This window comes from Austrofundulus limnaeus, unplaced genomic scaffold (genome assembly GCF_001266775.1).
Source record: "Austrofundulus limnaeus strain Quisiro unplaced genomic scaffold, Austrofundulus_limnaeus-1.0 Scaffold222, whole genome shotgun sequence".
Classification (NCBI taxonomy): Eukaryota; Metazoa; Chordata; class Actinopteri; order Cyprinodontiformes; family Rivulidae; genus Austrofundulus; species Austrofundulus limnaeus.
Genome location: NW_013952624.1, coordinates 20,228 through 35,663, shown reverse-complemented (window position 1 = coordinate 35,663; position 15,436 = coordinate 20,228). Strand labels below are relative to the sequence as shown.

General features: G+C 39.6%; 1 protein-coding gene across 2 annotated transcripts in view; it reads left to right on the top strand.

The window, feature by feature from the left end:
• The window catches only part of ylpm1 (YLP motif containing 1), a gene marked incomplete at its 5' end in the record, with an annotated part of 31,883 nt that extends 22,658 nt beyond the window's left edge, over positions 1-9,225 (top strand). For both annotated transcript variants that reach the window (XM_014019451.1, XM_014019450.1), the window contains 4 exon segments: positions 5,261-5,312; positions 7,959-8,086; positions 8,256-8,434; positions 8,755-9,225. In XM_014019451.1, coding sequence (XP_013874905.1) covers positions 5,261-5,312; positions 7,959-8,086; positions 8,256-8,402 — 327 coding nt within the window. In that variant the 3' untranslated portion in view covers positions 8,403-8,434; positions 8,755-9,225.
• Positions 9,226-15,436: the final 6,211 nt, after the last annotated feature.

The window sequence follows — 15,436 nt, the reverse complement described above, 5'->3', positions numbered from 1 at the left end:
AAAAATCGATACAGGGCTTTAGAATATCGATACAGTATCGGGAAATGAAATATTGCGATATTTCAGTGTATCGATATTTTCTTACACCCCTATTTCTAAATAAGAACTAGTTTTAAATCCAAAGCAATAAAGATTTAGTTTGGGCTGTGTTTTCTTCTGGGAACTTTATTTAAAATCTTTCACCAGAAATCTGACAGCAGTTAGCACAAAAAGACTGTTTCAGTAAAACATATTAATGCCATGTTTTACTAAGATAATCTTCTCACGGATTATCTTTGACAGAAAAAGTATCAAGTCATGAGTTTTACCATAAAAACATTCAGTCAAATTGGATCGAAAGAAATAAGACAGGAATGAAGCATACACCTGGTGATGCATCTCAGCAAGAGAACAAATAAATCCCAACATTTTTTCCTAGTATTTTACAAAAAAGGTAAAAACTGGGAATTAATTTGAAGTGTGTGAATTCAAGTAGGAATGTATCATTCAATAAATGTATTCTTAACCAGTTGTTTTGTAAAGAAACAATTTGCCTCCTTCATTCATCTACATCAGAGCTATTGGACTAAATTGCTCCGGGGGCCACAGTTACTGCAGGTCAACAGCACAGGGGCCAAACATCCAGCAATTAAAGTCATTATGTGAATAAAACAAGTATTACAAAGATCTGTTACCTTTGAAATAGTTTATTTTGCTGCATTTAACCATGAATAAAACATACAGAATCCTATGAAAGTAGTGATAATAAAACAATATCAAAAACAAATAATATTTTGACATCTCTGACTTGCCATATTTTTAAATCAATTTTATTTTCAATTTCACAATTTTTTATCTTCAACTGCTTGTAGTTTTAACTGTCTTGGATGTTCATAGAAATGTTTTTTTACCAGCTTCTTGCCAAGAATGTGATGTTTCTGTAGATACCCAACATGTCTATGTCTAACTAAAAGAACTTGTAGTAATTAAAGTAGAAAACTGGGGATTTTGGCTTAAGAGATGAATGAACCAATGAGCTGAACTTTTGCCATTCCAGCCCGCGAGCCGCCAGTTGAATAACCCTGCTCTACATAGAACTAAATGTGACAGTAGAAATAATTCATCTGACTGGTATGTTGACCTGTTAATTGTTGAAATATAAACATTAGGGGTTCACCGATGCAGCTTTCCATCTGATCACTGATCTTTAAAATGTCTAACCTGCCGATTCAGATTTTGGCCCATATTGATTTTTTAAATAGCTGACACCTTCAATGTTCCAGTCTTATTTTGTTGAAAAACACTGAACAATTACCTTGAAACAATGCAAACTTGTTTTAACTGGACATTATATAGTGCTCACAGCAGAGCAAAAGGTGACTGACTGGCTGATTTTCAGACCTTTGTGGATGTAGACAAGAAGTCAGATCTTATCCAAGTATCGGCCGATCTCCCAAAATTAAGGAAATTGATGCACCCCTAATAAACATTTATAAAACAAAACAAGTTATTTATTAATTATAATTATCAAGTTTGTTTTTCTATGCTGCTGTTGGCATTAGAACATGTTTTTTACTACAGGAACTAATGGACTGAACACACTTCATGCAAACTTTAGGCATGTATGATTATGGAGTATGACTCCAGAAAGATTATTTTGAGGGAAGAAAAGGTACTTACCTATGATAACACCCTAAATTACTCATCTCTCAAATCTGGTCATTGACAGTTTAAATGCTTCCAGGTTGATACAAACATTTTAATAGTGCCTTCATAATTTGGGTTATTTGTGGTCACACACATATTTTGTAGTTAAAGCTCTTGAAGCTATAAAAACTTCCTGGGTTCTTTAAAGATTAGACAACAGCAGTATTTCAAGGTAGAAATGGAGATCTTACTTTGTCACTTTGTTCCAGTTCATAGTTCCTGCGGTGTTTTTGCACATTAATGCCTCTGGCACAGAAAATAATCTGTAACTCAAACTGCTTTTAAGTCTAGATTTATATTTTAAACTCAACAATTTAAGAAACCTGGTTTTGTTTTGTTTTTTTCCACCCAAAATTCCTATAAATATCATGGAGATATAGTCTGTAATTATAGTAGCATACCATCTTCTGTTTAACTTTATGAAAGGGCTACTGTATTTATGTGTGTATAAATGTGACCCCACACCCCCATTTTTTACTTAAAATGCATAAATCTAATCCTCGTGTATAAAGCTACCCCCAGTTTCATACAGACTTCAGTATTTTTCAGCCTTTGCAGTGCACCTTTTGAAAAAGAAATGGCACATGCTACTGCATGCGGCTGAAAACGATCCTCTCCCAGAGCAGAAGGCGGTTGTTCAATTAGCAAGATGGACAGCATCAAGGAGCAGCTCATCTGGTCCTATTGAGCACACAAACTGATGTCCACATATTTCTATCTCTGTGGTTTAAAATGAAGAAAAAAAAGTTTGATATACAACAAGTGAAATAAAACTACTGCTGTTGTTTTTATGCTTAGTTATGTGTGACATATTCTACAGTGGAGTACAGGGAGATAAATGATTTATCCCCCACAACACAGTATTTCAGTTGTATATGAGAAAATATTCAAATTGATTGCAGTAGTACATTAGCAAACCAGGTGGAACTTGATGCCAAAGCATCGATTGGTATTCCTCTGCCTGCCCTTGATGTGTCTCCCTTAGAAGAAAAGAAAATGCCAGTTTTTTATTACCAATCATCATAAATGACCTTGACCTTTGCCCCTTTGCCCAAATCTAATCGGTGTACTACCCCAATGGAGTCACTATGCCTATTTATAAGTAAATATATAAATTCATTTTTACTCCCCCCAACTTTATGAATGATTTTTGTGGTTAAATTTTTTGCATTATACACGCACAAATATGGTCACTTCTTGCTGGTTGGCTACGACACCATCAGCTGATTGTTGTTTTTATGTATTTGTCTTTAATTGTCTTGTATCTGGCTTCTTGAGCAGCTAATCTATCTTGTGTTTTTGTTTCTGAGACACTTTTAAAGTCAATGTTGTGTTCTCCTGGAATCACAAGCCTGTTGTTATTGGCTGTGCTGCACTCCAGGAGCTGCAACGGTTACAGCAGTTACATTATTCTGCTTTGTGTTCCTTAGATGTTTTTTTTTTGTTTGTTTACTTTTTTGCATTGAAGTAAAGATGATGGTTTTATTTATTAAACATGTTAACCTTGTTATGTTTGTGCAAACCCTAAAGCTGAACTAAAACGCTGGACCTCATAATAATATATGTATTAAAAATTTCCAGTTTAAATTAGAAAGCAATAGTTTGAATTTGAAACTTCTTTACTCACTTTATCAGGTGTAAAAATTATTTAATCTCATAATTTTTTTAGATAGAAGTTTAAAAATTGATTTAATCAGTGCAAAAGATTATTTTTTTTTATCTCTGGTATTGCAGGGCTCTAGAGTGCGACCAATTTGGTCGCAAATGCGACCTGATTTCCTAATAATGTGACTAAAAAAAATGTCCGGTCGCACTGGTGCGACCGATCGTTCAAGGGGGAGGGGGAGCGGTCGCCCACTGAAAATAAGTTTCCATGTTCCATAAAAAATTAATCCAGCAGTATCAATGGTCGCCTGCCGACTGTCTCATCTCTCCTAATAATACTGCGCTCTGCTCGCAGCTCCACTCCACACCTCCCGCGTACACACGTTTGTTGTTCTATCTTCATGGGGACTTTGCATTGGCTTCCATTCATTTCCCCGACAGTTCTACAGCCAACCATAACCTCCCAGGTAGACTACACACCTGACCCAAACCCTAACCTCACCAGGCTGTGTGTATCAGGGAAATGGTCAATAATTGTCCCCACCGTGAAGCAAAAATCTGTACACACAAACACACGTGCGCACACGCGTAGTGAAACAACTGTAGGTTTTTTTTGTTTGTTTGTTTTTAAATCCAGATCGGAGTCTGAAAAACAGTTCTTTCTTGTTAACTGTGGAGATGAAAAGAAGGTGTGGACAGTTGCTCGCTCGTCCATCTTGTTAATTTAACAGTCGGGGTCTACTCTGTGAGCGCAGCAGATCATTTCAGCAGCATGAGGAAGCTCACCTGTATGGCAGGCCGATTTTGCACTTAATCGACTTCACCACAGTTACATTCCAAGTATCTGAAAAAGGTTCTTCTGGGTCTCAGGAGGATAAGACTATAAGATATTTAAGTGAAATAATATAAGATAATAAGATTCAACTAATGCTAATGAAATTGCAGACTTTAATGTGTTTTTATTTATAAAAATCTGCACAACCTTTTAATATCAGTAATATTTCTGTTATTAATCAATATTCTCTGTTCATCATTCTGGTTTATCCAAGGCCAAAGATCAATAGGGCCAAACTACAGCAACTGTCCATCTGAGGGGCTTGTGTCTAAAAAAAATTTAACCATGAAATGTTTAAGATGTTTATAAGACGTTCAGCCCTTAAACATTTGCACTTAGAATTTTTTGTAACCACTTTAAATACTTTTCAGTAAGTTATAGGTCTTGTACAATTCTGGTTCAAATAAAGAACTTTATGTTTACTAGATTGTTAACTAATTATTTTCGAGTTAATGTTGCCTTAATGAACAGTGATTAAAAAAATAACCTGTAAAACTCTGATGTTAAATGCGACGTGGTTGAAAATTTGGGTGCACCTAAGTTTTGTGCTGGTGCGCCTAAGAAAAAATGTTAGGCGCACCGGTGCAACCAGTGCAAAAAGTTAGTCTAGAGCCCTGTATTGCATATAAAAATAGGACTTCCAAACAGCCTGCAGAAATAAATTGTTTTAGAATTTTGAATAAACCTGAAACAAATAATCTATATATAATAATTTAAAGAACAAAACAGAATCCTAGCTGTAAAATCTGGTCTTAATTTCTTAAAACCTTTGGAGAAATACACTACATGAGCTGTTAAATGATGAGCTCACTGGAAACCAAAGCATTACAGAACAACTTATAGTTTTCTGTTGGTATTTGTCAGATTTTATAGTAATCTGCTAATTATTAAAGCTTATTTTTTTAAAAAAAATCCATTTTGTCACAGTTTGTATTTAAATTGTTTTTCTGCATGCTGATGTTAGTAATATTTTGTTTAACTAATGCAGTTTTATTCCAGCTGTTCTTGTCAAATGTCCTAAAGTTTGATAAATCAGTCTCCTCTCTTTTTATCCAGCCTCTCTCCCTGCTGTGTTCTCTCCCCTTACCCCTGCATCACCCAGATTTTAACCACTGCAGTGTTTCTTTAACATAGGGATATATTCCAAAAAGCAAATGGGAGATGGACACATCTGAAGCCAAACTTGGTAGGTATTCTTGTTCTGCAAATCTTTATTTCATAACATCAGTTTCGATTCTGTATAGTTCCGAGGCTTTTGCATCAGTACAACACACAAAAAAATAATGATTGGTTTGATTTTACATGTTGTAACTGTGGCTGGGTAATATGGTTGAAGTTTCGAATCTCATGCTTGTTTGCATGCAGTTCGTCCAAAATATTTCCAACAGTATTGACTTTGATTTTCTTTTAACAAACTCAGACGACAGGTCTCTTTTTTTGGAAAATGACCTGTTTAATTCTTGTCATCATTATCTAATATGCCATAGAAAAAAAAGACAGAAAAATGTCCTGATGTATCTCAGTAATCCAGGTAGAAAAATGAAAAAGAAAAAATAAGTAGGTCCTCTGGATGGGTTCTTCTTTAGTGAAACGTTTCGTCTCTCCTCCAAGAGACGTCTTCAGTGTGGATAAATATATAAAGTTCACACAAGAGGGTGTGAAAGATGGCAGGTTGGCATTCCTGGACTGTGATTACTCAGTTTCGGATGGAGGACGGTTAGAAACTGACGTGTATCGCAAACCCACCCATACAGACCAGTATTTGCGTTTTGATTCCCATCACCCACTGGAGCACAAGTTAGGAATCATCAGAAGTCTGTACCACAGAGCAGACAGTGTCCCCACAAACACAGGAGCCAGGGAGAAAGAGAAATCACACACAAGACAGGCCCTGGAGCAGTGTGGTTATCCTGACTGGGCTTTTCTGAAAGCAGACAAGAAACTCAAACAGGATTCCAACCAACAACCAGGTGAAAATGAAAATGAAGACCCTAAAACCAAACCAGTCGTCATTCCATATGTGGCGGAAGTTTCAGAGAAACTGAGACATTTATTCTCTAAACATGACGTCCCAGTGGCTTTCAAACCCCAAAACACGTTACGACAAAGATTAGTTCACCCCAAAGATCCAGTTCTCCGGCAAAAACAGAGTAATATAGTGTATGCTGTTAAGTGTCAGGAGGACTGTGACCAGTTATACATCGGGGAAACAAAACAGCCACTGTTCAAAAGAATGAACCAGCACAGACGAGCTACATCATCAGGTCAGGACTCTGCAGTTTTTACTCATCTACAGGCCAGCGGTCACTCTTTCAGGGATGAAGATGTTTTCATCCTTGATAGAGAGGAACGTTGGTTTGAGAGCAGAGTAAAGGAAGCCATCTTTGTGAAGAAAAACTGTCCACCATTAAACAGAGGTGGAGGCCTTCGTGTCCAGTTGTCCTCCTCCTACAATGCTGTTATTGCCAGTATGACTCAGGCCCCTGTGAGCAAAAGATGTGAATCAGGGCCCCAACGATAGTCAGGTGATGGGGCACATGACCCTCTACGAACAGTGGAGCTAATCAAGCCTATTATTAGGTGATGGTCCTCTTTTGCCTGTGACTAACCTGTATGTCCACCATGTGGAGGCAGTGCTTATGGCTGAGTTCACCTGAAATTCATCAGACTGAAGAAGTCTCATGGAGGAGAGACAAAACGTTTCACTAAAGAAGAACCCATCCAGAGGACCTATTTTTTCTTTTCGAAAGACAGAAAAATATGCACTTTCAGTTACCACAAATTTTTTTCAGGATGCAACAAGATGGTTAGCCTGCTTTAAATTTCAAGAAGACAGTTTTTTTTATTTGTTCAGTCAGTATTTAGGATAACTGTTGGTCTGCTGAGCCCATGTGGTCAAGTTTCTTCACTGTGATATAAAGGTCAAAAACTTAACCTAAATTTAATATATTGCCCAGCCCTAATCATTACTGTTATCACGTGTTTGTATAAAAAGCTGGAGAAAATGTCCTGTTGGTGAGTTATGTGTTGATTTCTATTGACTTTCTGTTTCTGTGTTAACACCCTAATAAAAACAACACCCAACATTTAAACAAAAAAGCTCTGGGGCCTGATGTATAAACGGTGCGTATGCACAAAAAAGTTGCATGTGCCAGGTTCTATGCCCACGTTGTATCAAAACCAACGTTGCGTGAAAGTGTGCGTATATTTACGCACACTTTTCACCTGCCTTGAGAATGTGCGGCAGCCACGCAAAGTTTTTCCAGTCGACAGTTTTAACCCACAAAATCATGAATCTGACCGGAATCCACAGAAATATGACTTTGTTGTGTTTTCTGGATGTAAGGAGCGTCTGAACACGGTGTTAGATTTTTATTATAGTTTGCGTTTTTATTGTTTAAACTCTTTGTTTGTGAGAATTGTATAATTCTCCTGCATCTAAAAATCATTTCTGATCCCACAGAGAGGACAATCTGAGGAGAATCTCACAGGCTGGACACTTTTTTACATATTTAAATGGAGGTGTGTCAGGGGAGGTATCTCACATGCGCTAAGTTCCACGTTCATTGGGATGTATAAAGGAAAGGTGCGCAGGAACTTGCGTGCGCACTGTTTTATACATCTGAATATTTTGGTGCGGCGCACTTTTCTAAATTTGTCCGTACGTCAACTTTTAGTCTGAAAGCTGCGCACTCCTTTATGCATGAGGCCCCTGGTGCTGAACATTTTGAGTATTTCTAAAAGAGAAGACAAATGCTGAGATTGGATGGATGAAGTTTTTTTCTTATTTGAGCGCACAAAAGACCTGAACAGTAATCTTCCCTTTATGAAGACAAGTTGGACGGTCTGATGATCGGTGGGAAGAGGAAACGTGAAGGTGACCACCTGTCAGGCTTAGAGGACTTGCTTCAACTGCCAGACGACTACGCCACACGCACTTCTGAACCCGGGAAGAAACGGGTAAATTTTAGATGCAACACTACCAAATTGTTTGATGCTGTTGCAAAGTAAGGATGTAAATGTAAATCTAAAAAGTGAAGGATTGTATTAACACCTTCTGTAACATGTTATTCAAATCTAAACTAATTTCATACTCATAATGCAACACTGGTTTTCTTATTTCCCTCAGGTTCGATGGGCTGATCTTGAAGAGAAAAAAGATGCAGAGCGAAAACGCGCCATCGGATTTGTGGTGGGTCAAACGGACTGGGAAAAAATTACTGATGAGACCGGTCAGCTGGCTCAACGAGCTCTCAACCGCACAAAGTATTTCTAAGAGGAGCATCTTTTATTTTGGTTCTTAAAAAGGTACGCAAGTTGCTCTTTATAATACATTCCTAAAGTAGTCAGATGGTTAGGTAATGAGTTGTATCTTTTTCAAAAACATTTAACATTTAATCTGTCATTTTAAGCAAGAAACTCTCAGAAGTTTGTAGTTTTTTTTATTTTTATTATTTGCTGTGGTCAATTGGGGGAACTTGCATAAATTTTCTTAATAAATTTCTGACTATTTGAGATTTTGTTAGTTAACAGAGGTAAAGGAGTCTATCATTTTATAACACCTGTACTTATGTTATTGTGTGCATAAATCAGACAAATTTGACACAAAATAATTTATCTCTTCACAGGTATCCAGAATGTGAACATGCTACAACTTACTGATGGTGAAGCAGACATCTAGGTGTTGTTACCAATAATTACCCGTTTTTAGTCAGTATGCTAAGATCAACTTAAGATTTTCTGTTTTTCCTCTCTAAATACAATTAGAATTTGTAGAATTCGTAATTTGTGTTTCTTTTGGTTAAGCATCCATTTGTGTTCGTTTTCTACTTTATCAAATTCATGTACTGTATAATTGTACCACTGTTACTCAGTCAATGTGTAGTTCAAATAAACAATAAAGGTTTCACATGAATAACTTCTCAAACAAGCTTTTAGTTGGGTTTTATGATGAAAATGTTTATTGCAATGTCTGTGTGACAGTATGTCAGTCTGACCTATATTTGGGATGACTGAAGTTATACCAGTAATGTTTGTGTATCTTGTTCACCTGGTAATTCTTCAAATAAGGAAAATTCAAAGTAAATTGTAACACAACTTAATGTCTCACGGTTTCTTATCTCTTCTCTAAAACTAATTGTTGCCAATTTTTGATCCACAAGCTTTGAACTCCTGAATTTGGATATTTTTTAGAACCTCCAGTAAATCTTCTCAGGTGCCAATATTTTGAACTTGATCCCTCCACCATTAAAATTTCTAAACAGCGGCATATTATTACCATTCAATGTTCAAATACTGAAGCTTTGACAGTTTCAATTTCATAATTTGTTGGTGATGCAAGAAAATTCAGAGGATCAATTAAAATGTAGAATTTACATTAGTTTGATCCGTGCAACTGAAGAACACCATCACATCATTTTAAAAGTATTTTTTAACTTTGTGGGTGATTTAAAGGTTTCTTTACATAGATCAATGTTTTTTCCTTTTTCTTTATTCTCTCAAATTTGGTTTGTCTCTCCCTGTACTTGTGTTTCTGTCAAGTCTCTCCATGTCTCTCTCTTGGATTGGGCACTTTAGAAGGAATCGTTGCTCTGTTTTTACATTCTGGTTTCTGGTTTGTCTTTATGACAGCCCTGAGATAAGCGTTGTTTGTTACATGTTATAGTAAAATTTTACTCAACACCTTTATCACAAAAAATTAGAAGTACATAGAAGCATGAAGTAGTTATTCCATTGAAGGCTTTAAGTATGGAAGGACTAAAACACTGTGACAGAAGCAGTCATAATGACTCTGTAGACTTCAACTTTAATCAGAAAAATATCTGAATTATTACTTGTTAAAGCCTGTAGTATTAAATCCACAGCTATAATGGGATTTCTGTTTGTTAGTAGTTCAAACGATGCCTAAAACATCAAAGCATTCCAGTTCATTCACTGCAGTTAGCTAATATTCACAGGGAATACTATTTCTGTACTTATATTTCTCAAAAACTCTTATTTTCAGTCCATACTGATGAATTAAGCAACTCAGTTTCTTCACTTTTGAAAGTTATAATTGAGCACTAAAAACTGAGTGTGGACTACAAGTTGTGAATGAAGCAGAAAACTTCTGTTTCTTAAATATCTGGTGTAAAAATGCTAAATCATTGTGTTCCTAATGTATTGTACCATGTAAGGAAAATTGAGAACCATCTTTTTTTTGTTTGATATCATCCAAGACTTTGTTCTATGATACTGGCTCTAAACTAAATAGCTTGTTACAGATTGCATCTTTAGTCCACTCTATAATGGACTTCTGATTTTTCTAATATTGTTGTCAAACACTTAAATGCAGCTTTTGTTCATTTCTCAGCCCAGCTCTCCTTTGACTTTTTTGATTATCAGAATCCATTAAGGGTCTGTTGTGCCTCATTAAAATAAAAAGAAAGCTCACTCACTTTGAAATAAACTGGTCCACGTTTTCAAGTCTACGCCTAAAATACAACCGATGACGCTGGCTATATTTATCTTGAAATTGAAGCATTGGAGGAACCAAAAAATTGTACTTTCACACACTTGAATTTATTCTGGATGATCGACTTCACTGAAATAATTGAAGACCAGAGGCATCAGCAAATGAAAAAGCTCCTGATGAAGACATTTATTTTGTCTGTTCGGCCAGTAAATGAAGGAAGCAATCCATCCATATGGTAAGTATGAATGAGAAACTGTTTTATCTGTTTTTAAAAGAACTGAAGACTAAAATTGTAAAGCAAGAATAAATTTAGATACTGTTATTTTAAAAGATAATTGTACATAATTCTGTATACAAATAAAATACATTGTTAAACTAAATAAAACATTTCCATCCCTTGGTGTCGACTACATTTTTTTGCTTCTAATACCAAATAAATATTCTTAGAGTTGAAGATATTTCACATATAACTTATCACTCAGATTATGTTAAGACCATTCATATCAAACAAAACTAAAGCTAATATATCACTGCGCTGTGAATGTTAAATGTTTTTACAGAAGTCACAAACTGTTTTTTTGCAAGGATTCTCAGTCTTGTCACTTAAATTTTTGAACAGGTTTGAAATTTTATGACAATTTTATTTTATTCTTTAAATAGCTTCAAAATTGTGCCATTTCCATGTGAACACTCTCTGGACACATTAGCATTTTTTTAAATGTTGATTGTGGAAAATCAACATGAAACAAACTGTTTATGCCACTAGTTTTCAAACCAGGGAAAGTTGCTAGATAAGAAACAATGAAATATCTTGGGCTATATTCACACTGCAGGCAAATGCCACCCAAGTCCAATTCCCCACATACACCACACATGCTACTTATGACTGAAAATTGTAGATTCACACTGAAGGCATCAAAACTATTAACACATGGAATTACATACTTAACAAAAAAGTGAAACAACTGAAAATATGTCATTCTAGGTTCTTCAAAGTAGCCACCTTTTGCTTTGAATACTGTTTCACACACTCTTGGCATTCTCTTTGATGAGCTTCAAGATGTAGTCACCTAAAATGGTTTTCCAACAGTCTTGAAGGAGTTCAGACAGATGCTTAGTACTTGGCCCTTTTGCCTTCACTCTACGATCCAGCTCACCCCAAACCATCTCAATTGGGTTCAGGTCCGGTGACTGGAGTCCAGGTCATCTGGTGCAGCACCCCATCACTCTTCTTGGTCAAATAGCCTTTACACAGCCCAGAGGTGTGTTTGGGGTCATTGTCCTGTTGAAAAATAAATGATGGTCCAACTAAATGCAAACCGGATGGAATAGCATGCTGCTGCAAGATGCTGTGGTAGCCATGCTGGTTCAGTATGCCTTCAGTTTTGAATAAATCCCCAACAGTGTCACAACCAAAGCAACCCCACACTGCCTCCATGCTTCACGGTGGAAACCAGGCATGTAGAGTCCATGGGTTCACCTTTTCTGTGTCGCATAAAGTGGTGGTTGGAACCAAAGATCTCAAATTTGGACTCATCAGACCAAAGCACAGATTTTCACTGGTTTAATGTCCATTCCTTGTGTTCTTTAGCCCAAACAAGTCTCTTCTGCTTGTTGCCTGTCCTTAGCAGTGGTTTCCTAGCAGCTATTTTACCATGAAGGCCTGATTCACACAGTCTCCTCTTAACAGTTGTTCTAGAGATGTGTCTGCTAGAACTCTGTGTGGCATTGACCTGTTCTCTAATCTGAGCTGCTATTAGCCTGCGATTTCTGAGACTGGTGACAGATGAACTTATCGTCTGCAGCAGAGGTGACTCTTGGTCTTCCTTTCCTGGGGCAGTCCTCGTGAGCAGCCAGTTACTTTGTAGCGCTTGATGGTTTTTACGACTGCACTTGGGGACACTTTCAAAGTTTTCCCAATTTTTCAGACTGACTGACCATTTCTTAAAGTAATGATGGCCATTTGTTTTTCTTTACTTAGCTGCTTTTATCTTGCCATAATACAAATTCTAACCGTCCATTCAGCAGGACTATCAGCTGTGTACTGTATTCACCTTCTGCACAACACAACTGATGGTCCCACCTCCATTTATAAGGCAAGAAATCCCACTTATTGAAGTGAAAACCATTTCAGGTGACTACCTCTTGAAGCTCATCAAGAGAATGCCAAGAGTGCGCGAAGCAATAATCAAAGCAAAAGGTGGCTACTTTGAAGAACCTAGAATATGACATATTTTCAACTGTTTCACACTTTTTTGTTAAGTATATAATTCCATCCATCCGTTTTCTGCCGCTTATCCGGGATCAGGTTGCGGGGGCAGCAGCCTAAGTAGAGAGACCCAGACTTCCCTCTCCCCAGCCACTTGGGCCAGCTCGTCCGGGGGAATCCCAAGGCATTTCCCAGGCCAGCCGAGAGACATAGTCCCTCCAGCATGTCCTGGGTCTTCCTCTGGGCCTCCTCCCAGTGGGACGTGCCCGGAACATCTCACCAGGGAGGCGTCCAGGAGGCATCCTAACTAGATGCCCGAGCCACCTAATCTGGGTCCTCTCGACGTGGAGGAGCAGCGGATCTACTCTGAGTCCCTCACGGATGACCAAGCTTCTCACCCTATCTCTAAGGGAGAGCCCAGACACCCTGCGAAGGAAACTCATTTCATTTGCTTGTATCCACGATCTCGTTCTTTCGGTCACTACCCAAAGTTTGTGACCATAGATGAGGGTAGGACCAACCGGTAAACCAAGAGCTTTGCCTTCTGGCTCAGCTCCCGCTTCACCACGACAGACCAGTACAGCGCTCGCATCACTACAGATGCAGCAACAATCCGCCTGTCGATCTCCCGCTCCATTATTCCCTCATTCGTGAACAAGACCCCTAAATACTTAAACTCCTCCACTTGGGGCAGAACCTCCTCCCCGACCCGGAGACGGCATGCTACCGGTTTCCGGCTCAAGACCATGGCCTCGGATTTGGAGGCACTGATCCTCATCTCGGCTGCTTCACACTCTGCTGCAAACCGCTCCAGCGAGTGCTGGAGATCACGATCTGATGAAGCCAATAGGACCACATCAACCGCAAAAAGCAGAGATGCGATCCTAAGGTCACCAAAAAGGATCCCCTCAACACCTTTGCTGCGCTTAGAAATTCTGACCATAAAAGTTATGAACAGAATCAGTGATAAAGGGCAACCTTGGCGGAGTCCAACTCTCACCGGAAACAAGTCCGACTTACTTCAGGCAATGTGGACCAAGCTCTGGCACCAGTCATACAGGGACCTAACAGCCCATTTCAATGGGCCTGGTACCCCATACTCCCAGAGTAGCCCCCACAGGAGTACCAGAGGGACACGGTCGAACGCCTTCTCCAAGTCCACAAAACACATGTAGACTGGTTGGGCAAACTCCCACGCACCCTCCAGGATCCTGCTGAGGGTGTAGAGCTGGTCCACTGTTCCAAAACCAGGACGAAAACCACACTGCTGTTTCTGAATCCGAAATTAGACTATCCGACGGACCCTCCTCTCCAGAACCCCCAAATAGACCTTACCAGGGAGGCTCAGAAGTGTGATCCCCCTATAGTGGGAACACACTGCGGTCCCACTTTTTAAATAGGGGCACCACCACCCCGGTCTGCCAATTCAGGGGAACTGCCCCCGATTTCAATGCGACATTGTAGAGTCATGTCAACCAATGCAACCCCACAACATCCAGAGCCTTAAGGAACTGCGGGTAAATCTTATCCACCCCCGGCACCTTTCCATCGAGTAGCTTTTTAACCACCTCGGTGACCTTGGCACCAGAGATTGGAGAGTCCAACCCTCCCTCCCAGCCATGCCTCTCCAGGTCTCACTGTCATTACCCACGTGAGCGTTGAAGTCCCCCAGCAGAACGAGGGAGTCCCCGTTACGAGCTCTCTCCAGCACCCTTTCCAAGGACTCCAAAAAGGGTGGGTAATCTGAACTGCTGTTAGGCGCATAGGCACAAAGAACAGCCAGGACCCGTCCCCTCACCCGTAAGCGGAGGGAGGCTACCCTCTCGTTCACTGGGGTGAACCCCAACGTACAGGCACCGAGATGGGGGGCAATAAGTATGCCCACTCCTGCTCGGCGCCTCTCAGCATGGGCAACTCCAGAGTGGAAGAGTATCCAACCCCTCTCGAGGAGACTGGTTCCAGAGCGGTGCGTCGAGGTGAGTCCAACTATATCTAGTTGTGACCTCTCAACCTCACACACCAGCTCAGGCTCCTTCCCCACCAGAGAGGCGACATTCCACATCCCTTGAGCCAGCTTCTGTAGCCGAGGATCGGACCGCCAAGGTCCTCAACCTTTGCCCAGCACACATTGCACCCGACCCCTACGGCCCCTCCCACAGTTGGTGAACCCATGGGAAGGGGGACCCATGTCTCCTCTTTGGGCTGTGCCCGACCGGGCTCCATGGGTGAAAGCCCGGCCACTAGGCGCTAGCCAGCGTGCCCCAACTCCAGGCCTGGCTCCAGAGTGGGGCCCCGGTGACCCGCGTCCGGGCGAGGGAACACTGAATACATTTATTGTGTTCATCATAGGGGTCTTTGGGCTGCACTTTGTCTGATCCCTCACCTAGGACCTGTTTGCCTTGGGTGACCCTACTGGGGGCATGAAGCCCCCGAAAACATAGCTCCTAGAATCATTGGGACACTCAAACCTCTCCACCACGATATATAATTCCACATGTGTTAATTCATAGTTATGCCTTCCGTGGGAATCTACAATTTTCATAGTCATGAAAAAAAAGAAAACTCTTTGAATGACAAGGTGTCCAAACTTTTGGTCTGTACTGTGTGTATATGTGTGTGTATATATATAAAAATACACACGCACACA